At 38.1% G+C, this 25,003-nt stretch overlaps 1 protein-coding gene across 3 annotated transcripts in view; it reads right to left on the bottom strand.

Moving 5' to 3' along the window:
* The window catches only part of LOC149817604 (uncharacterized), an 80,982-nt gene that overhangs the window by 27,926 nt on the left and 28,053 nt on the right, over positions 1–25,003 (bottom strand). For all 3 annotated transcript variants that reach the window (XM_089984843.1, XM_089984844.1, XM_089984845.1), the window contains exons 3-4: positions 21,041–21,118; positions 10,171–10,228 (exon numbers count right to left, since the gene is read on the bottom strand). In XM_089984843.1, the coding sequence (XP_089840969.1) occupies positions 10,171–10,228; positions 21,041–21,118 (136 nt within the window). The remainder of the gene's footprint in view (positions 1–10,170; positions 10,229–21,040; positions 21,119–25,003) is intronic.

The following is a 25,003-nucleotide window of genomic DNA, read 5'->3' as shown; positions in this document are numbered from 1 at the left end:
GTAGATATCCCAACAGCAAAACTGCTGTCACTTTCAACAGCACCATGTTCCCCTTTCCCATCCCTTGTTAGCATCCCCATTGCGGTACCACCTGGATTTGCATTCAGCTCATGGCATATGGCACCCCACTCAGCATATCTTCTTACTACTAATTTAGGGTATCATATATATATGTCAGTCTCCATTTTCCCAGCGGTTGAGAATGTCATATTTCCATTTTATATATACTCTAATTAAATCAGAATATTCTTTCACATCTTTCAAATTTGAACTTCATCATTACTTTAGGATGTTACATGTAGGTTCTAATATATATAATTCTAGTGCATACTTTGTCATTGCATATACATGAGTACTTCACCAACTGCACCTTAGGTCCAAAGTAGTGTTATGTAAATTGTTTCCTATATACATCTAGTGTTAATTCTGTTCTCGCAGGAACATGAAAGAAGCTTGAAATTATAAAGCTTTCAACTTCAACATTGTAATAAGCCAGATATTAATTTCCTGCTTCAGATAAAATGAATGAGCATTGTAAATACTATAAATTGCTTATTTTTCATGCATTTTCGCCTTTATTTTCAAATTCTCACAAATGGCTACACGAATGGCACGTGCACCATTTCGTAAGAGGTAAATTAATCCTAAGTTAATGATTCACATCAACGGCCATAGTCAGGGTGTGGACAAAACTTAGGATTTTTATCTTTTACGAAATAACACTGGATCCACACTGGATCCATTTTCAAAATTCATCATATTTCCTTAAATATTTTCTCCTTTTATTAGAATTTAACTTAAGATTGACTCAAAATATATACCAATGGCCATAGTCAGGGTATATTGAGAGTTAATTTCATTTTAAATTCTATAAAAGCACCAAATGTATTTTATTCTTCTCTTGAATTTAAATATAGATTATTATATAATACATTCAATGACCATAGTCAAGGATGTATTATATCTTCAATCTTGTTTTAATTCATTTAAAGAATGGAATAGCTTTTCAAAATCCAATTTCAAAAATTTAAATTCATTCATCATTTAGATAGAATTGCATCATATTTTTAAAATTTCTTTTTCATAAATCCAAGTAATTCTTTCCTTCATTTCTCAGATCAAATCATATTCATAAATTCAAATTCAATTCTATTTCTCAAAAGGATTCAAGAATTCAATTTCAAAGTCCCATTTGACTTTGAAACTTCAGAATCATCTTGTATTTCAAATTCCAAATTTTATCTTAAATTTAAAATCCAATTTAACTTTGAAATTCATTTGTATATTCAAGATTCAATTTCTAAAATTCATTTTCCAAGTTCAAATTAAATTTGGAAGTTCTTGATTCATCTTCTAAATTTAACTCCAAATTCATTTTTAGGATCCATGATTCAACACTCATATTGGATCTCAGACTTCAGATCCAATTCCTCTTTAGGATCCAGACTCCAATTTCACTTTGGATCTTAGACTTCAAATCCAAATCCATCTTAGGATCCAGAGTCCAATCACACTTTGGATCTCAGACTTCAAATCCAAATCCATCTTAGAATCCAGAACCCAATTTTACATCGGATCTCAGATCCCAGATTTTAAATCCATTTTAAGATCCAATTCCATTTCATTTCCAGATTTCAAATCTAAATCCACTTATAGATCATATCTGGGTTTCTTAAATTCGTTTCTACACCATTTAGATTTCTCAGATCCATTCTAAATTTAAGATTTCCAACTTCAAAATCTAAATTCCATTCCATCTCAAGTATTCATTTCCCTTCCTAAATCCAAGTTCAAATTCAAAATCCATTTCTGACTTTGAAACTTCATTTCCTCTCATTTCAAAGCTTCAAGTCATTCTTTCTCATTTATTTTTCCAACTCTGATTTACTTCAAAAACTTAGAACTTCTCTGATCTATCTCAAGTTCTAAAGTTAAGATTCAAACATTTTTTCATTCCATTACCAAGTTCATCTCATAATACTTGGAAATTTCCAAATATCTTTCGAAAAGAGCATACATCCTTGCATTGCACAAGCGTGATTCTTTGTGCATTTAGAGTTAGAATAAATTCTTAGATAATATTTAGGCAAAGCAAAAGGCATAGATTCGATCCTTGGTTTGATTACACCTGGTAAAGGCGCCAGGAACGGTCGAACCTCGTACCGACGAGCGAATCCCGTCTCTCCATTTTTTCCGCAATATTTTCAAAACGGAGGCGAGTTAAATTTCTAAATATTTTCAAATTAAGGTCAAGTGAGACCGCGCAAAGTAGTTCCTCTTCTCTCTTTCTTTCTTTCTTTTCTCTTCTCTCTTTTCTTTTCTTTCTTTTATTTTTCTCCCTTCAAAAAGGAGGAAAATAGAGGTTAGAAAAGGAAAAGAGAAGGAAGAGAGAGAAACCAACGAGAGAGGAAAAATTTTGCGATGATCACAAAGAGCAAGCATGACAGTACAAGAAAGTAAAGCACGAAGAATAAAGCGAGAAGCAAAGGCCATGGCGCATAAAGCGCGGGGCAACAAGTAATTGCAGGAAGTAAGGTGCAAAAACGTAAAGGAGGACCAGGCATCCTGGAGAACAAGGCAAACATAAGCAAGTAAATGCCAGGCCGCAAAGCGCGGGGCAGCAGGAAAGTAAAGTACGGAAAAGTAAAGAGGACAAGGATCGCGAAACCGCGTCCTTGAGTTAAAAGACATGGAATATAAAGACAGAAATAGAAAGCCTAGGCACATATAGCGCGGCGGCGACAGAAAGGAAAGTGCAGGAAAGTAAAGAGGACAAGGATCGCGAAACCGCGTCCTTGAGTTAAAGACATACGTATATATATTATACGTATACATATATCGTCCTCTTTTAGTTATCTTTCTTATTTTAACATTTATCAGTTCATTGTCCTTTCACGCAAGAATCCCCTACCTTAAGGGGCTGCGGTCCTCGTACGCATGCAGCGTAGGCAAGCAAGAGCTCGAGCCACAAAGGGCGAGCTGGATCCACCGTTCAACCTGGAGAGCTTAGATCATTAGCATATGCCGAAAATACACAAGCAACAAGGCAGCAAGTTCTCTTGTCTGCAAGAGGCAGAGGCAGAAGCTTCGGCATCCTGTAGACAAGGGTGCCAGAGGCAGGGGCCTCAGCCCTGCTTGGCAACAGCAACAGAGACAAAGAGCAGGAGCTCCATGTCTGTCAAGCATAAAGAAAGGCAGGGGAGGGAGCAGAAGCTTTCTGCCACACCTGCCACAACAAGGCAGGGGGGGGGGGAACACCCCCTGTCAGAACACGAGACAGGGGCGCAGCCCCTTGCCGGTAGCAAGAACAAGGCAAGGGGGCAAAGCCCCTTGCCGGAGAACAAACACTGAAATGCAGTGGGCAAGCCCCTGCTCGAAAACAGGAAAGCAGAGGGGCTTCGCCCCCTGCTGGCACAACGCAGGAGGCAGGGGAGGAGCCTCTCCCCCCTACCAGAACCAACAAGGGAGCAGGGGGGCTCGCCCCTTGCCAGAAAACAAATGCAGGGGGCCTCACCCCCTGCAGGCAAACACAAAAAGGAACAAGGGGAGAGGGACCCCTTGTCAACGAAACAAACGGTAGGGGGACGGAGCCCCCTACCCGCACAACAAGAATGGCAGGGGGAAGCGAAGTCCCCTGCCAACAAAGCAAACGGCAGGGGGACAGAGCCCCCCCCCCCCACCCCCACCGTCAAAGCAAAAGAGACAGGGGACCGATCCCCCTGCCGAGAAGCAACGGAGGGCAGGGGGAGCTTCTCCCCCTACCAGAAAGCAAAAGGAGTGCAGGGGGGCTCGCCCCCTACCGGAAGACAATCACGAAGGTATGGGGACCCCGCCCCCTACCAACACAAATGCAGGGGGGGGACTTCGCCCCCCTGCAGGCAGGCACAAGGACAGGGGGATAGAGCCCCCTGCCGAGACAAAAAGAGACAGGGGGGGTTGGAGCCCTGTGCCGACAACAGGTGACAGGGGGCTCAGCCCCCCTGTCGACCTACCCTGCACAAAGGAGGAGAGGGGAGGGTTATACCTTCGAAGACCGCAGTGACGGGGGAGGAGCTGAGTGGAAGGGGCGCTGACGGCGTGCTCGGCGTCCCTGGCGGCTGGTCGACAGGAACTCAGAGGCTGTCGTCGGCAAGCCAGCCGAACGGAGAGGAGGCGCAGTCGACAACAGACAAGGCCGGCGGCAGCACCCACCGATGACGGTGAAACGAGGGCGAGGATTGGAGATGGTCGCCTGAGCTCAAAGGCCGCCGTCGGCTGAGGACACCGGCGACGGGGAGGTCGGCATCAAAAAGGGAAAAATGCTGATGGCTGTGATCACTGGCGATGGGGAGGCAGCGAGGGATGCTAGCGTCGCCGGGAAGGCTACCGGAACTCAGAGGGGAGGCGGCCGGACGGAGTCGCTCGCCGGCGCCTCCGATCGCTGGCGGTAGCGGCGTGAGGTGGGAGATCGGAGCAGAGGAGAGAGAGAAGGGGCGAGGGGTTCTGCCCCTCGCCCGAGACGCCTGTGACTTTTAAATTCACAGGCTTCTCGAACGATCAAGAAGCCGGGTCCGAGTTCGGGCTCGGGTCCAGCTCGGATCCGGGTCTCTTTATGCGCCATGGCCTTGCTTTTGCTTTACTTTTCGTGCTTTACCTTCCTGTGTTGGCGTGCTTGCTCTTGCCCTTACCTTTTGTATGTGTTCGTCTTTATCTTGTTGCTGCACTTCATGCATATGCCTTGTTCATGCATGTATTCTATCTTCGTCGTATGCTTCTTCACTTGCTTACGCTTATCGTTATCGAGGTGCAACCCCATGCCTCGTGAGTTGTCCTTTACACTTGCGTAGTCAGTATAGGATCTCCTACCTCACGAGTTGCTTGCGTAGTTGCCTGCTTGTGCGTTACGATGATCGAGGTATGATCTCATACCTCGTGTGGAGCTTTAGCGTTCTACCCTCGCGGTGCAGCTTCGCCCACCGAGTCTTGTCCCTCGTTGTACCTTTGTATTAGTATGTGCATGAGTTTGCCTCTTGTCAGCTTGCACTCCCTGAGTGCAGCTTCGAGTGTATAGTGCATATCGTTTCACTTGTCTTAAAGGTCTCGATACACACTTATGCACTTCGGTTCTCCAAAGACGATGGTCTTAGGTGCGATCCTATTTTCAGGAATGTATAGCTTGTAAAGTGATAGCGGTCAGATCTTCCAAATCGATGCATTCGGGATAGGTGTGTTACAACTTTAGTTCACCTATTCGATATGACTCAGATAACTTGGTTTAGAAGCCTGTGCACGAGTAGGGGCGGGGATCCTAGCGAGGTACTTGCGCCATCACTAGATCGGCGTTACCTCACCTCTGATGCGAGACCTAGTTTCTAGGCTTTCTGGTTCAACCATGTTTGTAGCGCCTTCCCTCCTTCGTGAAGGTATTGTTGGATCTCTTACGAGGGATCCATGTTCCTCCTCTTGTAGTTGTACCCTTAGTCACGTACGATATGTTTGGACTACGAGAGCAGAACGAGAGGTCTATAGTAACCTCTAAACGTGTATTGACACATTAAGCTAATCCTGTTATGTTGATTTCTCCTAATGGGCAGTTTGCTCGCGATTGTCTAAAGGACCCGAGCACGATCAGTTGGAACTGGAATGAGTTCACTGTAGGCTTCTATAAAGCAGAAGCATTGGGATTTCCTGCGAGAGATCCATACCCCCTCTCATCGTAGTTGTACTTTTGAACAGGTACGTTGCGTACTACGATGAGTAGGATGAGAGGTCTATGTTTGCCTCGAACATGCAATGGCATGTGTTTGAGATCACAAGAGTGATGTTTCTACCCTCACTAGGGATTGACCCCTTTCATTGTGATTATACATTTGAATAGGTACGATGCGTACTGCGGTGAGTAGGATATGAATTGTGTGTTTGCCTCGAACGCGCAATAGCGCGTATAACTCACCTAAATAATAATCATGCGCCTTCACAGGCAAGATGCTTGATTGGGTTGAGAGACCAGAGCATGAGAATGGGACGGCGGTTAAGAAACCCTCCGTCGTGCTCATTCGGGACGGTTCATCAAGATAGAGGATGGATGGTACAAAACTCCGATGGACAGTCATATATGGCAATCTCGGGCAAAGATCCGACCTTCCCCAGTCATCGGAGGTTAAGGGAAATCCTTTGGGCCACTTCTGCAGAAGTACGGATGCGCATCCATTGGGCCTTTGTTTACCTTTGGGGATTTACTCTCTTGGTCACAGACCGTCCCCTTAGGAAGCGGACTCAATCAGTCATTCGGAGTATAATAAAATACATAGCATAATGGACCCCCGAATCGATCTCGGTTGTTTCTACGTTTTTGCCTTGTGCGTACCCACAACGGCCTGCTCAATCATGAGATATGCATGTTGTGACGTGCGTTGCTTGCTTGCTTGTTAGCTCGATAGTTCGGTATACTATTCGTTGAGCTAGGTACGCCTGTCGAGGTGTTACCCTTGTTGGTTAAACTGCTTACGCAGTTCCTTGCTTAGTAATACCTTATGAATTGCTTGTGATACAATAGCTTGTGCCTCACGATTAATGCAATCACTTGTCGATGGATTGAGCCATCCTATGGTACTTGTATATGTATTACGAGTGTTATGAATACTTGTCATATGCAATTGCTTTGCTTGGCTGGTGGATAGAGTTAGTTACGCTTCACCTATTATATCTGTGGGATTGTTATAGTTGCTTGTCTAGCCCTATAATCCTTATTGCTCTTGTATGTAGCTGTTTGCTTTACTAGAACTTTGCTTACTCCACAGCACATTTGGTTAGATCTGCTAGTCTTGCTTATTCCTGCTTGAGCTAGCGTTTATCTTGCTTATTGTAGCATTTGCTCTTTCTTGTCCTTTGCACCCCTACTAGTCTGTTGTGAGACTGACCCATTTTCATGGGCAGGTGGTGACAGCTTGCGATGGCACGATGATGCGATGCATTCAAGGCAATGCCCTTTCCTGACGTTGCGCTCCTGGGGATACTTTTGATGGATGTGGTATAAGGTTTCTTTGAAAGCATCTCTTTTGATTATAACTCTGCATTTCTAAAACTGTATTACCAAAATGTGGTTCTTCTTTTCATTTCAATAAAATATATATTTGAACTGCAAATCGGTTTGTAAGGGGGAATCTGCTTTTGGTTGTAATGTGCCCAAGGTCTAGGGACTTGTTGTTTTGGAACATGATCTTCCGCTGAACTTCTGCTTTAAACTCTGATAAATGATTGATTTCAAAGCTTTCAACATTTTTCATAAAAGGTTTCAAGTCCATGATTTTGGGGCGTTACAAAATCTGATTTAGAATATATATATATATATAGAGAGAGAGAGATATGATGTTAAAGCAGCCATTTATTTCCTTTTTTTGGCATGTATTCGAAGTTTTTTTTTATGCTTATAGCTGAATTTGTCCCACATGTTAAATTTTTCTGCATATTTCCAATTCTGCATATTTTAAGAACTCAAAAAGAAAATCAGATTTGTCACTGTACATATGGACAAATCTATCACATTGTGCCTGTGGACAGATCTGTCCCACTGTCCATATGAACAGATCTGTCACATTGTTCATGTGGACAGATTTGTCCCACTGTCCTTATGGACAGATCTGTCACACTGTGCGTATAAACAAATCTGTCCCACCATCCTTATGGATAGATCTGTCACACTGTGCGTATAAACAGATTTGTCCCACTATCCTTATGGATAGATCTGGACAGATCTATCACACTATGTGTGTGGACAGATCTAGACAGATCCGTCCTACTGTTCGTGTGGATAGATCTGCCGATTTCCATAGGTTCGCAGATCTGATCCAGATCTGCAGATTTTTTGGTGCACGTGAATATGATCAGACCTGTCGCAGGTTTTGCATATGGATTTGCAAAACAGTTCTTATGTAAAGAACTTGAAATTATTTAAAAAGGTAAAAGAGACCAAAGAGTGTAATTAATTTCTTCTTAGGTGTTCTTTCTATAGTGTGAGAATCTTGGGTGTCAGTTTTGAGAAAACCATGAGGATACTAAAACTTCGTGTGCGATTGTGCTCCTAAACCCAATATGGTGGTTCACCTCCCGGCCACGGTTTTAGGAAGATTTCAGTCACTTTGTTGTTGTTGACACAGTTATTGTTATTGGTATACCAAGAAAGTGGCGTCAGTGGATGTTGATTTCTCTGATGTTCCGGCATTAAATGTTGGTTTATAATGTTCTGATGGATTGTGATGATTCCTGATATCGGTCCAAGAACAAGTGTAGAACTCAGTAATAAAATACAAATTATGTGTTAAGCTACAACTAGGAACCTAACTTGGACTTCGAGAATTGTTGTGCCCATTTTGAGTATCCACGAGATTAAAGAAAAGTGAAAAGTAAAATTATGTGCATTTAATAGGGATATGCATACAAAACAAACTCTGACTAATGACTTAATATATCATTCATTTATGTGCATTGAATCATGCATCCTTATTGTTTTGCATTAGTTCATGCATTCATACTTATTCCGTCTCGTATGAAAATTGTTATTACATGATACTTGTGTTAAATGCTTGAATGGTAAGTTGATTATGAAATTGTTGTTGCATTCCTCTGAAATTATGGATGAATTTGGTTTATGCTCTTTTCTTTTTGTTTGGATTTTTAGAGGAATTCGTACAAAGGACTTTGGTTCTTACCCTATATTTCAAAAATGTTTTTCAGGACCAGGAGCTCAGTGATGGGGTAATTTGCTAGATAGAGCCTGCGAGTTTAGCGTGACATGTTCTGAGTTCTTAACAAAGTGGCTCTATGTTACAGACCATTTATTTATTTATGCTATTATAACATTTATTCTATTGAGTAAAAAAGTTGTTTATTTCTTCGTTGATTCAATGCATTATCTCTTGCGGTTTGGTAATTATTACATCTGTCAGACCTCGGATCCTTGGGTTTGGTTTCCGCAATTATTTAAAAAAAAATCCACTTTTCACGAAGATAAGTTGGGGTTATTACATTGTAGACCACAAAGTACCCTAAAAAATAAATGAAAATAACCCTCGGGTGCGGAGAATAATTTTTTATACCCAATAGTTGAGTGCGAACTTCGTAAGGTATATGTGAACTTCGTGAAGAATAAGCTCACTTAGTCAGGTATTGTGAGGTTACGAGGTTCAGTTTAACAGGATGTTCATACCTATTTTTATGCGAACTTAATCAGATATTGTCGAAGTTTCAAGGATTTTGAGGATGTTCGCACCTATTTTTATGTGAACTTCTTATATATATGCGCACTTAGTCAAGTATTTGCGAGGTTATGAGGTTCAGTTTAACAGGATGTTCGCACCTATTTTATGCGAACTTAGTCAGATATTGGCAAAGTTTCAAAGTTTTTGAGGACGTTCGCACCTATTTTTATGTGAACTTCTTAAATATATGCGTACTTAGGTATTTGCGAGGTTACGATGCTTGAGTTTAACCGAATGTTCACACCTATTTTAAGTGGGAGTATGCGGCACCCGACGAACGGAGCAACATTTCGTGCGAACTTCGTGAGTTTCGCACATGCGAATGGTAAAAAGGACATTCCAAAGCTGGCTATTTATGATTTTGGACATGGAGAGAATATAAAAAATTATAGAGAATTTTGGGAAACGTCAAATTATCCAAACAGTATGGTCATTTTCCATTTTATATTCATAATACAAGCAAAGGATTTTGTATAATCAATCTCAAACTATTGACCATACCTTTGACCGAGCTAACAGGCCTTTTGCATTCTATCTTCAACTAATCATCCTTTATCTATTTGGAAGGGAAACTAAATCCTATACAAGCATTCTTTCATGTATAACCAACGCCTTTTCCATGGCATGCTTCCAATCAAGCTTAGTAGTGGACTCGTAGTAGATTTGGTTCAACATAGGAAACAAGTGCAATTCTGAATATAATAAACTTTAAATAAAGAGCCAATTTTGGCCTTTTTAATCAAATCTATGATTTTTTTATGACTTTGGGCAATGAATCAGGATAAACTGAGTAAAAAACTACACAAACTATTTGGTTTCAGGGGAAAACCAGCTGGAATAGATAGAAATGTTGGGATAGCAGATGATTAGAAAGATCATATGAGCTTTTTTATTGTGAAGGATAGAAACATCTAAAGTTGCATGTAGTAATTACCTTAGTCCAAATCTTTTCAGGAACAGCTCCCCTTGAAAGTTTTGCCAATTCTATTTGCCTATCAAAAATAAAATAAGAAACATATTCCAAAATTCCAAAATGCCATGCAGGATAAATGATAAATTAAAAAGAATCCATAGGTCTAATCACATGTTTGGGAAATTGGCTAAAAATATAAAAGTCCTGATAAAAGAAACTGGAAAAAAAATGTCCTACTGAACTATGTCACATGGATACAGCTGCAGATAAGGAGATACGGCCATTTTTGTGAAGTTTTCAATATGATGTATATTTGGAGATAAGGAACGAGAGTCAAAATGGAGTAGCCCTGTGATATAATTGTTATAGAAATGGTCATCACAAATAATTCCCTAGTTCATAAGATGTGTGGTTTGTTTAGTATAATATATGCTACTTTTTTAATGATAAAATCCAAATTCCATCTAAACAAAATACAAGACATACCACTTGACACATTACACTGCCAAGAGTTAGAAACTTCACAAAAAGAAAATAATAACCCAGACCATATAAAAGAATGGGATTAATTATTAAGCAAAAATATGTATCATATACAATCAGTAGTGAACAAAAAGGAAAAGTTAACGTAAACAAGGATCTGTTTCACTGTTTGGAGGATCCTTGCAACCCAACTAGCACAAACTTATCAAACACAATTTGTTGGAGAGGAAATTGTATGAAACACTGCTATGCATTTCTCTTATGGATCTGTTCCTAGCTTATGAAGGCAGTTGGTTGTTTGTATTTTAAAGTCAAACTAGTAATTACGTAAAAGACTCATAAATGTTAAATTATGTAATCAAATCATGTAATCTAATATATATTTTATATATATAAGGTAATACATATACATATATATAATATATGTATATGTATCTACCTATTATATATATAATATATATATTTATTTCACCTTAGCCGTAGGGGTATACTAGTCATTTTACACATTCTTTTTGGAATATGTATGTATTTTTTCCCCTTTCTTTTTTTCTCTTTTCTTTTTCTTTCTTTCTCTTTTTTATTCCTTCTTTTTTCCTTTTGGCACATGGAGGGGCCCACCCAACATGATCGTTGGGCCCTTCCAACGGTTATAATTATAACCGTTGGAGGGGTCCCAACGATCATATTGGGAGCCCCTCCATGGCTTCCCATTGTGTATAAATAGGGGTATTCCCCCCTGTGTTTTTCTATGGCTTTGAGTCAAAGCCCAAGTGCTCAATAAAGTGATTCCAATATTTTTTATGCCGTTGTGCATTTGTGAGATTTTGTGAGTTGTGCTTTTGTGCACAAGTGTTCTAAAGTGTTCTTATTGTTCATGTGTGCCGAGTTTATTATCAAGAATATTAAGGTCTTGATCTTAGTATCTTGTTGGAGATACTTTTACAATAAAGAGGTCAGATTCTTATTTTAGTTCATCTATATCTTCAATCTTTCTTCTACCAGTTTACTCATAACTATAACTTTAACAGAAACAGAGACAGTTAAATTCTCCTGTCCGCCAAATTCTAGTTAACTAAGGTGCTAGGAAGGTTATGGTTGTAAGAGTTAGTTTATTTCATAGTCACAAATATCGGTCTCAGCTATATCTCGGCAAGGCAATTTCTTGTGATAATATAGGTCTAGTCTATGTCTCACGGACTCGGCTAGGGAGGCGCCGCACCCGAGTCGACACGCCCCGACACGGGTGCGGCTTCGGACATGGCCCGGACTCGGTCAACGCCGAGTCGGACTCAGTCAACGAGTCGAGGCCGAGTCCGTCCTTGTTTTGGACTCGGTCAACGTTGACTGAGTCCAAAAATGTCCATTTTTAGGGTAAAAAACAAAAAAAAATGATCTTTTTATATATTTTTTTAAAATATATATATATAGCATGAGTCTCAAACATAAGCCCCAGAAAAAAAAAATCCGGGGGGCGACCCCCCCCTCGACCCCTGCCCGTTGACCGCGCAACGGGACCCGCGCCGGGGGGAGCCCCCGGACCCCCCCTTCTGCAAGGGCAAAAGTACAATTTGCAAAGTTTATAAAAACACTCATGCTGGTGCCAAACTTTAGAGGACAATATCCACATATATGCACACAGGATATATATATATATATATATATATATATATATATATATATATATATATATATATATATATATATATATATAGCCGAGTCCCCGTGTCCAAAAATTTTAAAATTGCGTCGCACCCGTGTCGCACCCATGTGACATAGGGTCTAGTTGATAAATCTCGAGAAAAACTTAGTGCTTAAAAAAATTCAAAAAATATAAAAATAGTAAAAATAAGAAAGAAAAATAACATGTTTAGATCATAAAATATACATATAATAAAAGAAACAAGTAAAAAGTATAAAAGAAAGAAGAAAAATATAGTTAACATATAGAAAAGAAGTAAAAAAATAAAAGGTAACTCATAATATCGTGATAATATTATCGCAATAATATCGTGACATAAATTTCTAATATTTACAAACTATCATGATATTTTGCCTTTAATATCGTTTTATGAATTTACAATTATATTATCACTATATTTTTAGAATATTGCCTATATATGCGACAATGGTTTATTTTTAAATGAAGATTCAAACAAAAAGTTATGTACATTCTTGAAACTTTTTTAAACACTTTTTTAAAGCAACAAGCAACCCTGAAATTATCAAAGCAATTAAATGCTGACATTGCTGAAACCCAAATTTATTCTAAACCAGTTACTTGGATCATTAATATATGCCCTTGGTAATTTGTGATATTAATAGATATTGAACATGGAACCCAAAAGTTGGTTTAGCACATGTTCCTTAGTACCAAAAACAGTGTGTGGGATGTGATTGTGATACATTAATAGCCACCAGTAGGAATGGCAGTGGAAGTAGGGGTGGCAATCGTGTCGGGTTGGCGGGTCGACCCGACGGGTTGGCGGCTCAGCATACCTCAACCTGAACCCGACCCGTTTATTAAACGGGTCGGCTGTGGCAAACACGAACCCGACCCGTTTAATAAACGGGTAACCCGACACGACCCGCCAACCCATTTAATAAATGGGTTGGGTCGGGTAAACGGGTTCTCAGGTCAGGTTGACGGGTCGGGTTGATGGGTTGACGGGTCGGGTTGGCGGGTCGACGGGTTGGCAGGTTGACGGGTCGGGTTGGCGGGTCGGGTTGGCGGGTTGGCATACCCCCAACCTGAACCCGACCTGTTTAATAAACGGGTTACGCGGGTCGACCCGTTTATTAAACGGGTTGGCTTAAGCCCAACCCAAACCCGCCTAAGAGGCGGGTTGGCGGGTCGGATTGGCGGGTCGTGTCAGAAATTGCCACCCCTAAGTGGAAGCATCAAAACACAATGACACAAGCAGTTTTCTGACATCCATACACATGCTTGCATCTCTCGCTCTCTCATTATATATATAAGAAAAGTGGTAGTTGCCTACCACTTTTCTAGCCTACCACCAACATACCGTTAGTGAATGGTGTTTTCGGGTTGTTTTTTGCAAATCTGACCCTCAGATGTATTAAGCATGGCCAATTTGCTAGGAAACGATACTTGGATCATGTTTTGTTGATAAAAAACATGATTTTTAAGCCTTGAATATTTATGTAAATCTTAGACTGTTGATTTTTAGACCTTATAAAAACCTACCTGTGTACCGGAATCGGGCGATCCAAGAGTCCACTCATATAAAATCAAGCATGTAAAACACATGTACGGTCAGATTTAAGAAAAACATGGAAAAAAACCATTCAAAATCCCGGCAGGCTGGCGGGAGGCTAGAAAAGAGGTAGGATATTGTTAAAATGTACTCATCAATTATTGTAATTAGATATATTTTATATATATATAAGATGATACATATACATATATAGTATATATGTATAAGTATCTTCCTATTTATATATATAAAATATATATTTTCCTATATTAGCCGTAGGGGTAGTTTAGTCATTTTACGCATATTCCATTTTGGAATATGATTGTATTTTCTCTTTTATTTTTATTTTTCATTTTATTTTTTTTAAATTTATTTTTTTGTGGTTTGCGCCACATTGGAGGGCTTCCCAAAGAGTCGTTGGGGAGCCCCCAACGGTCACAAATGTGACCGTTGGGGGCTCCCAACGACTCCTTTGGGAGCCCCCAATGTGGCTCCTCAAAGGCTTATAAATAGGGGTTTTCCCCCATGTATTTGTTACTTCTTGGAGGAGCTTTTGCTCCATTGTAATGGGTGTTGTACCCTTCTTCTCTTCAATAATATTAACTTATGCCTTATAGGCATTTTTGCCCCTTTTGTGGGTTTATGTGTTAGCACATTATGTGCTTGTGTTTTCCCCTTTAGTGGGTATATCCGCACTTCATGTGCATGTGTATTGGTTCATTATTGAACCTAATGTATTCAAAGTCGTTTCCTTACATGGTATCAGAGCAAGGTTGGGATCAAGTTGCTCTTTGTTGCATTGGGAAGCATGCTATTCAAGAAATTTTAAAGAAGAATGGTGAAGTTCTCGTTTCTCTCTTTTGCTTCTTAAAATTATTTGGTATGCATTATATTTCTTTAAGTATTGTACATTATGAAGAATTAGATATGTTTTTGCATGTGTTTCTCTCTTTTGCTTCTTAAAATTATTTGGTATGCATTATATTTCTTTAAGTGTTGTGCATTATAAAGAATTAGATATGTTTTTGCATATGTGTTCTCCTTGTCATTATGAGTTTGGATTCTTAACATTCCATTGAACCTTTTATATTATTCTCTTTCGTAAGTCTTTTCTTGAAAAATAAGTTTTTTAAAGAAAGTTATGTTAGAAGTAAAATGTTTGTGAGATATGTAGCATTGCTCACATACTCTCATCATAATTATTTCATATTAAAGGTATGTGTTTACCCTCTAAAATGTCCTATATGAGGCTTTTCATAATATCATGTGTCTTTGAAAAATGATGTTTTATTTTCCTACCTAATGAGTTCTTTTTCATACGAGCAATGTTTGATTAAGAAGGCATTTTATAATACCGGTTGAATTAAGTTTTAAAAATGATCTCATAAAATATGGTTATTCTCTTTATATTCTTCAATTCAATTTCAAGAATATGCTTTATTATAAAATTTATGGTCTTCATTAATGTTGCATACTTATTACATTAGGAGTTGGTTATAATCTATTAAGTCATATAATATTATGAATTTTTGTTTATAGATTTATGCCATAACGCAATCCTATTATTCTTTTGGGAATTTTCTCCACTTTAATAAAGTTTTCCCTCTTCCTTTCGTATGTACCCTCATTTGGGGATTTGTTTTTTTTTGTGTTGGATCTCTCTTTGAGAGGCCTTTTGATCATTGTGAATCTTCTTATGAGTATATACTCTTTGAGAAGATTTCATGATTGCTATAAGCTTCTTTTTAAATAACAATATTGGTTTTTATGAGATTTCTTAAATATTACCATCTTTATGAAAGCTTGAGAGTCTCAAGCATTTACTCTTTTTCTATAAAATACATGCCTTAAGTGCATGTTTGCTACTTTTATGCTTTTTGCGTATTTTGTTCAAGTTGTTGTGAGAGTGCCTTCGTGCACATCTTTTATAAAGTATTTATGCTTGTATGTGTATTGTCTCTTCATAGACATTTTCACATGGTACTCTCTTTTCAATAAAGAGATGTTTATATTGCCTTCTTTAGGGCTTGTTTTTTGTCCCTTAATGGACTTGTGAGATTATTTCTTTTATCGTTATAAGTGCTTCTGCAATACCTTGTTACATGTTGTCCTAAATTTGCTCATTTAAGATTATTGCTATTCTACATCTTGGTATGCATATAATTGCAATTTATAAAGGCTTGATTTGATTCTTGGATTATTCCAAATCCGTTCTCACACATAACATTGCTTATATATTTCATGTTGTGTTTATTAAGTCTTTTTGATAATGATCATGATTGAACATAATTTCGTGTTTATGTAAAATTATTGTTATAAGGCATATTGTTGTGATTAATTATGTTGGACCTTTGAATCGGCCCTCTTTGTAAAATCACATATTTGGAAAATGATTTCCCTAAGAGTTCATTGCCTTTTTATGGCATTTATCTTTTGTCCATCACATATTGTTATTTAATGCATCATTTGTTTGGCCTTATTATTGTTATATTAGAGATGTTTGTTGAGGTGAGTTATGTGCACCTCGTGTTATGTCATTTTAGATTGTCCACTTGTCATATTATAGATGGTTGTTGAGGTGATTTATGGGCAGCTTGGGACTCTAAAATGTTTTGTTATATGATCTCTAATTATGAGTGTGTCACTCGTTTTCTTTTGGCCATTGATCTTATGGATGCTCTTATCTATACATAAATGTGATGGATATATGGTGTTTGGAACCTTAAATGTTTTAAGGTATATTAAATTCAAGGGTTTTGGGACTATTGCTCAACCTTTTGTTGCTTATGAATCTTATAAGTGCATTTGCACATTTGTGAGTTCGTGTTTTGCGCTTTTTGTGCACAAGTGTTTCAAGTGTTCTTGTTGTGCGTATGTGCACGTATCTAATTTCAAAATATTGTCCAAGGATTTATTTATATGTTTGTCATTACAAGTTTTATTGTCTCAAAAGTCTTCTCCTCTTATACCTCTTATCTAAGTGTCATCATATGTAGACAAGAATTTTATTACACCTGTGTGTGTTGGTAGCCCTTTGTTGGCTTTGTTCTCTTGGTCTAGTAGTTGAACACACTTGTCTTGAGTGTTATTACATGTAGACAAGGCACATTGGTTCACAACATGGTGTGTGATTTTAGTCCATGTTGGCATTTGTGTCTTTGTTCTAGTCGCTGAGATGTATGCCCATGGTTGGCTTCTTTCACTCATTTCAAGTGTCATTTTATATAGACAAGAGATGTATTGTGTTTTAGCCCATGGTTGGCTTGATACTCTTGTTCTAGTAGTTGAACATACTTGATCTTGAGTGTATTTTTACGTAGACAAGAGATGTTTTTGGTCCATGTTGGCGTGTATTCTCTTGTTCTTGTCGTTGATGCACTCATTTGAAGTATTATTACATGTAGACAAGAGGTTCTTTTACACACCTTTGTGTGTGTGTTTAGCCTTTAAAGGCATTATATTTATGTTCTTGATCTAGTAGCTTATACACTTGATTTATGGGTTTTGAAGGACTAATGAGGTAGTTGCTTATAGTGAATGAACTATTGTTGAAATTTGCAAAATTTCATCCATAACTTGTGTTTTAAGATATTCTAGTGAATCATATCATTGATATGCATATTTGGAAACCAATTTAATATTTTGGCATTTAATCTACATATTAAGTGCTTATGATTTTGGCTACCTTTGTATTTAATATCCAAAATGAATTTTTATAATTGCAATCATTTGAGTGAGATGTTCCTAAATGTGTAAGGTTCTCTACTAAAATAGAGAAATGTGTAGATTATGCATTGCAAAATGCATATGGTTCCCTCAAAATGATTGAATTAATTCATACCTCTTTATAAGCTTCTTATGAAGCCTTTTATGAGTGAAATATATATTTTTCACCTCTCTTGTGTGTTTGACCACTTTTGTGGTCTATTTTGCCCATTAGTGACCTCTTGTATATGTGAGTGCTTTTGTGCTTACTCTTGGAGATTTCGTCTCGCTTGTTTGGCACTTCATTATGAGCTTCTTATGGGGTCTCATGGCGGACCATTGCTTTATTCCTCATTGTGGGGTTGTGTTTTGACCATTTTTTAGAGCTTTTGAAAGCATTATGCATTCTTTTAATTCGTTTTCTCTCTTTAACATGATATATGTTTTTGAAATATTGGTTTTCTAAATTTTCTTTTTCATGCTAAAGTAATTATCCTATCATGTGCTTCAAATTACTATGCATAAGTTATATTTTTGCACCATTGTTTTGTGGGTGAGTCATCCGATATGGTTTTGATTAATTCATCTTGTTAGGAATGCTCCATTTGATTAAAGTGCAAAGATATTTTTTACTTGTTTTTTTGTTGTTATTCCAGAGGATCTTGGAGATGGGATAAAAAGAAACACCCTGGATAGATCGGGAAATGTGTTCACCATTAGAAGACAATTGGAAGAAGGCATTTACAAATTTCAATGGCATCCTCACTGAAGCCTCTTGGAGTCTTGCGACTTTTTTTCAATCTTTTCATTTCCCCACGCAAAGTTTGAGGAGGGTGTTAAAATGTACTCATCAATTATTGTAATTAGATATATTTTATATATATAAAAGATAATACATATACATATATAGTATATATGTCTATATATCTTCCTATTTATATATAATATATATATTTTCCTGTATTAGCCGTAGGGGTAGTTTAGTCATTTTACGCATATTCCATTTTGGAATATGATTGTATTTTCTCTTTTATTTTTATTTTTTCTAAATTTATTTTTTTGTGGTTTGTGCCACATTGGAGGGCTCCCCAAAGAGTCGTTGGGGGCTCCCAACGACTCTTTTGGGAGCCCCCAATGTGGCGCCTCAAAGGCTTATAAATAGGGGTTTTCCCCCATGTATTTGTTACTTCTTGGAAGAGCTTTTGCTCCATTGTAATGGGTGTTGCACCCTTCTTCTCTTCAATAATATTAACTTATGCCTTATAAGCATTTTTGCCCCTTTTGTGGGTTTATGTGTTAGCACATTATGTGCTTGTGTTTTCCCCTTTAGTGGGTATATACGCACTTCATGTGCATGTGTATTGGTTCATTATTGAACCTAATGTATTCAAAGTCGTTTCCTTACAGATATATATAAATGGTGCTTCTATGGTGGTAGCTGCCTAGAGTAGATCTACGCTACAAAAGCAAAATCTAACCGTTGGATCATGTTTAGCATATTTTATTTATTATTTTCATGTATTAAAGTTGGCTCAAATATGATGTTTTATATCATTTTTGAACCACGCTTGTTTTCATGAATTGTGAGACATTGATTTTCACCATCTATGTCTTAAGGAGCTTTAAAGGTGGTTGTGTACCTTTCTTTCCCATTCTGCAAAAGTTTAATGTGTGGCCAATCACCAATTTCCTCTCCCTCATTTTGTTAGATGTTCTCTTTGTCTAATAGTCCATTTTGGTTTTGTAGGACAATATGAAAGCTAGGTTTCACCTTAGGGATTTGAGGTTATTTCTAAAATCCTCAACCAAGGGACATTGTGGTTTTTTATTTTTATTTAAACATTGAAGAAGTTTTAATTTTTCAAGGAAGGCCAATCAAGTAATGTATAATCAAATGTTGTATGGTTCATCTAGCTTGATGCCATTCAGTGCTTGGTTAACACGGTAAAATGGCATATCCATCTCTATTAATTTGCAAACAATAGCCACCCAAATCCAATGTGTTTGCATAACTGACCTATATGATGTTGTGTGTAGGTAGGTTAATAATGGGAACAGGGTGGAGTAAGACGAAACTAAACAATGGGACCTGTGAGTGATGAATTGCTTGATCAATCTTAGTGATCTTTTTTTTTGTAGATGTCAAATGGTAAACTATCTTATTAAGACTTAATAAAAGAGCATAGTGATCTAGTGGTTCTCTCTCTCTCACACACATTTCCGTCTTATTGCAAGTACTCAAGGGAGAAAAGATGTAGAAATCAGCATCTTGAAGATGGTACCAGAGCTACTAACATGCAATCAGCTGATGTCAGTTATTGACATCACAATTGGCCAAAAGATGGAGTGGTTAAGCTCAGGTTCATTTGCTTTAGCTAGAGCACAAACCATCATTTTGCCATATACTGCGACAGTCATATGCAGAGGCAGAAGTGTCATTATAACATGATGGGATGATATAGTGATGTAATTTAGTTGTTTTAATTAGTCATTTGTTGTATTCTTAAAAATGTCCATACTTGTAAATGTTTGTATGTATGTAGCTAATTGTAAATAGCCCTATGCAGCCTCTTTATAACGAGAAAGCCTCAAGACAGAACCCCATTCTCCAAGAATAGAAAGTTTGAGGTGGCTATTCTTCTTCACCATCTTCCCTCTCCCTCTGCATCATACATCAAGCACTATGTCACAGGGATTCGGCCAAACAGGTCCCGCACCCGCGTCGAAGCGACACGATGCAGGTGCGGGTGCGGCACCCGGTGCGGTCAACCCGACCTTGGGTGCGGTCAAAGCACCCAGGGTCATTTTGGTCCATTTTTGGATTTTTTTTTTTTTTAAATTGCCCTATGAAATGGGCTGTGGAATTTAAAAAAAAAAATCTTGGGAGGGGCACTGCCCCCCTATAACCCGCCACCAGGGGCGGGCCCCCCTGGACCGCGCAGCGGGACCCGCACCGGGGGGAACCCCAGACCCCCTCTCTCTCTCTCTCTCTCTCTCTCTCTCTCTCTCTCTCTCTCTCTCTCTCTCTCTCTCTCTCTCTCTCTATATATATATATATATATATATATATATATTATATTTTTTTTGCCGCACCCCCGCACACAAGGTTTTTGAAAGTGCCGCACCCCCGCACCCATGTGACATAGATCAAGCATAGCATGAATTTTCAGCACCTACTCTAATGTAGCTGAAAATCATGTGTTTGTTGCATCTGCTGAATCTGACCTCATAGATGCATTCAACAACCTGTTTGCTAAGGATTATGCCACGGATAATATTTTTTGGACGTAAAATTTTTCAAGTTATAATACATTGTGGGTTGTTGATTTTTGAAACCCTTCAAAAACCCGCATAAATGTGACAACCACTTCTCTTTTTCTACTAGACACTGCAGCATGTAAAGACTGATATCACGTCCTGAAGGATGGCATTACTTTATATTTTGATGCTAGTAAGTTAATCAAGATCGCCAACTCTGAACTATTTACCTTCCAAGCATTTCTAGGAAACCAATAAGATTTTCTCCTTCAATGATACATGTGCCCATCTCATGACCAGTAACACCTCTGAAAAAAACAAAAATCAAATTCAGTAAAATTCACAAATGTCTCAAAATGATACCAAGAACCCATGATTAAAAATTCAATAATATATTTAATTGACCTTAAAAGAGCATTTAATTGTCTCAGCAAAGAGGTCATGTCACAAATACTGAAGGGACCCCACCAATGTTGTGAAAAGAGTTGAGGTGTAGCGAGGCGCTCCACCAAAAACTGAGGCGAGGCGTAAAGCGTAAGCCTCAAAATGTGTTTTTTGAAAACTTAAAAAAAACTATGAAAAATATCTAAAAATACAAATAAAAAAATGCTTTATTGATGAAGCAACAACCAATAAAAAATAGAAAATCTCAAATAAATACTAAAAAATATAAGATTAACATGTAAAAGTAACTGAGAAACTGATTATATAATTGAGAAACTAATTATATAACTTATAAAAAAATTATATAACTATGAAAAAAACTACACAGCATAACAGGATTAAAAACCTGATTAAAAAAACTATAAAAAAGTAACTAAGAAACTGATTATATAACTGAGAAACTAATTATATAACTTAAAAACAAATTATATAGCTTTGAAAAAAACTACATAGCATAACAGGATTAACAGCAAAATATAATGTCCTAACGTGTATGTATCGAAAACTTAAAAAAACTATTTGCGTGGGCCTTTTTTCTTCTTTATTCACGTCTTAGGCTGGTGCCTTGAGGCGCAGAGGGCCTCGCCTCAAGGCGAGGTGCGCCTTTTGTGTCTCAAGGCACGCTTTTAACAACATTGGGCCCCACCAAAACCCAGGTTCCAATAAACACTAGAACTTATAATTCCTATGCAAAAATCTGTGAATTGTAATTCTTTTCTTTTTTTTGTTTTCCATTCTTTAGGATTGTGGGGATGCAGGGGTGGCTATTTAGTCAAAAGTGGTAGGTGGTGCCTAGGCAGTGATCCCTAAAAGGACTAGTTGGGGACTAGGTGGGACTAGGCTGACTATGAGGTACCCCAACTAAAAAAATTAAAAAATACACAAAATATGTAAATAAATTGCTAAAATTAATAGCAAACATGTATGCAACATAAAATCAATCAACAATAAGAAATAGACAAAAAATAACGTCATCAAATACTGTAAACCCGTTATATTACATAACCTACTTAAAAAAATAAAAACAATTGAATAAACAAACCACACAACTATCAATGTAAATAAAAGCTAAATAATTTACACTGACAGGAATAATAGTTCATGATATCTAAAAACATCACATTTCACTAAGTCTCATATGCCATCTTAATAGAATCAAGTTTTTACTGAAACATGCACTTAGATAAAAATGATATGTAAAAAGTAAAAACAGAAAAAATCATAATACGGCCATATACTAAGTTACTAACACAAAATTCATAAAATGTCTTAATAGAACAAGTATTTATGCTTTTACCGAAACATGACATAAAAACAAAAAAAATCAGAATATAGACATATTCTAACACGAAATTCATGACAAGCCTTAATAGAATCATGTTTTTACCAAATGCATATTCAAAGAAACAAGATATATAAAAACAGAAAAGTCCAGAATATAGTTATATTTATACTAACACAAAATTCATAAAATATATACATATATATATATATGTGTGTGTGTGTGTGTGTGTGTGTGCGCGTGTGTGTGTGTGTAACATAGGTGCGTGTGCGGCGCTTTAAAAAAACTTGGGTGTGGGGGAGCGGATAGGATATAAATATATATGTAACATAGGTGCGGGTGTGGCACTTTAAAAAAACTTGGGTGCGGGGGAGCGGATAGGTTATATATATATATATATATATATATATATGATTGACTTGGTCAAACAAGAATCTGCTTTGACCAGGTTAAATCCGACCTTGGTAAGAGAGAACCCAGATTTGACTCAAACCTTGGTCTATTTTGACCCAGGTGATTCAGATAAGGGTTTGCTTCAGAGTTACCAGAAGCGCCTAGGTAAAAGGAAAAGCGCGCTTCGGAAACGTGAAACGTCGCGCTTCAGAAGCGTGAGGGGAAGCGTCCCCCTTTTTTGGGAAGCGCGCTTCCCCCACTTTTCCCCATTTTTTCGCTTCCCCCTCGCTTCCGGTTCGCTTCCTAGGTCGCTTCCGAGACAGTTCGGAATTTTCTTCTAAGTGGTCGCACGCTTCCCCGCTTCCTAAATTTTTGAAAGTGCCTCGCTTTCCGCTCTTGTTTCCCGTATCGCTTCCCGCTCCCGCTTCCTCGATTGGTAACTCTGGTTTGCTTTGACCCAGGTCTGGTTCGGACCTGGGTCAATGCAGTGCAAGTCTGAATCAGACCTGGGTCAGTCTAGGCCAAGGACTGATTCAGACCTGGACTTGTTTCGACAAGTCTGAATTAGACCTGACCAGGTCTTGAAAGACACCTGGCCGTATAGGTGCCATTCAACACTATCAAGAGAGAGAGAGAGAGGTGATTGCAACGGGATGAAGGGGAAAGAGGAGGAAGAAGAAGGTGCAGGGGAGGAGGCTTAATTCTCAGAAGCAGCGGTGATGGAATGGAACAGGGAAGGAGGAGCAAGAGGGAAGACCCCCCCCCATCACCCCCGCCCTTTTTTGTTACCTCTTTTTTTACATTTCAAAAAATTGGACCAAAAAGGACTCGATCAAAGTTGATTGAGTCCTTGTTTTGGGCCAAAATGAGCCTAGGTGTGATTGACCGCACTCGTGTTGCACCTAAGTCGATGCGGGTGCAGCACCCCTATTCCCCCCACACAACACACACACACATATAATCTTTTTCACTCTCCCTCACTCAGCCGAAAAAGAAGAGGGGAGACAGGGGAGGAAAAGAAGAAAAGGAAGATAGGGGAGGAAAAGAAGAAGAGAGAGGAGAGGAACAAAAGAAGGAAGACATGGGAGGAAAAGAAGAAGAAGAAGAAGAGGCGTAACTTGGATGGCCTGTTAAAATGTAAACTGTAATATATATATATATATATATATATATATATATATATATATATATATATATATATAATTTAATATTATTATATTTTCTTTTTTTATTTTTCTTTATTTTCTTATTTATTTTTCAAGTGTTCTTCCTTTTATACCCTTTCAAGGGTCATGCTTGTAGTGTCTCCAATAGACACTTGTTTGTGAGTTATTTGTGCATTTGTTGAAGACCACCATTTCATTACATGGTATCAGAGCTACGAAATCCTTAGATCTTGAAGTGCTTCTGCCTCGATTTATGTGCCACATTTACAAAAGGTGTTTCATCACCTTGTTCTTGGCTCAAGAAGATTTGTTTGAAGAAAGGCGAACTTATGCTACAAAAAAATTTGGTTTTGTATCCTCTCTTATTTCTTTGTCTACTCTTTTTCTTTTCTTTTTATTTTTCTCTCTCTCTCCTCATATTTATTCCTCTCTTACCCTTGTAAAAGATGGATGACAATGATAAGATCACCATCATTCCTATGAAGCTAAATGATACTAACTATGTAATGTGGGCTTCGATTATGAAGCACCACATTTGGGGAAAAGGTTTATGGGGTATAGTGGATGGTTCCGATTTGGAACCTAAACTATCTCTTACCAAGAAAGAGGGTGATAAAGAGGTTCCTCTAACGGAAGAAGAGAAGAGTAAGGCGTTAGCCACTTATGAAAAGAAATGGAAAGAATGGAGGATAGGGCATGCAAAAATTATGTCATGGCTCATCAATAGCATAGACATTAAAAAATGCTCTAGTCAAGCTAAGTTTGAGCATGCCGATAAGGCTTGGGAATACCTCAAAAACATGTATTCCCTTAAAGATATTGCACATGTATGCAATTTACAAGATAAAGTTCGGACAATGACTCAAAAAGATAAAACTATTCGAGAATATTATAATGAGTTGTCCGAA

Source organism: Nuphar pumila, chromosome 13 (genome assembly GCF_984573655.1).
Source record: "Nuphar pumila chromosome 13, dmNupPumi1.hap1.1, whole genome shotgun sequence".
NCBI classification, from domain to species: domain Eukaryota; kingdom Viridiplantae; phylum Streptophyta; class Magnoliopsida; order Nymphaeales; family Nymphaeaceae; genus Nuphar; species Nuphar pumila.
This window is presented reverse-complemented; position numbering and strand designations above follow the sequence as displayed.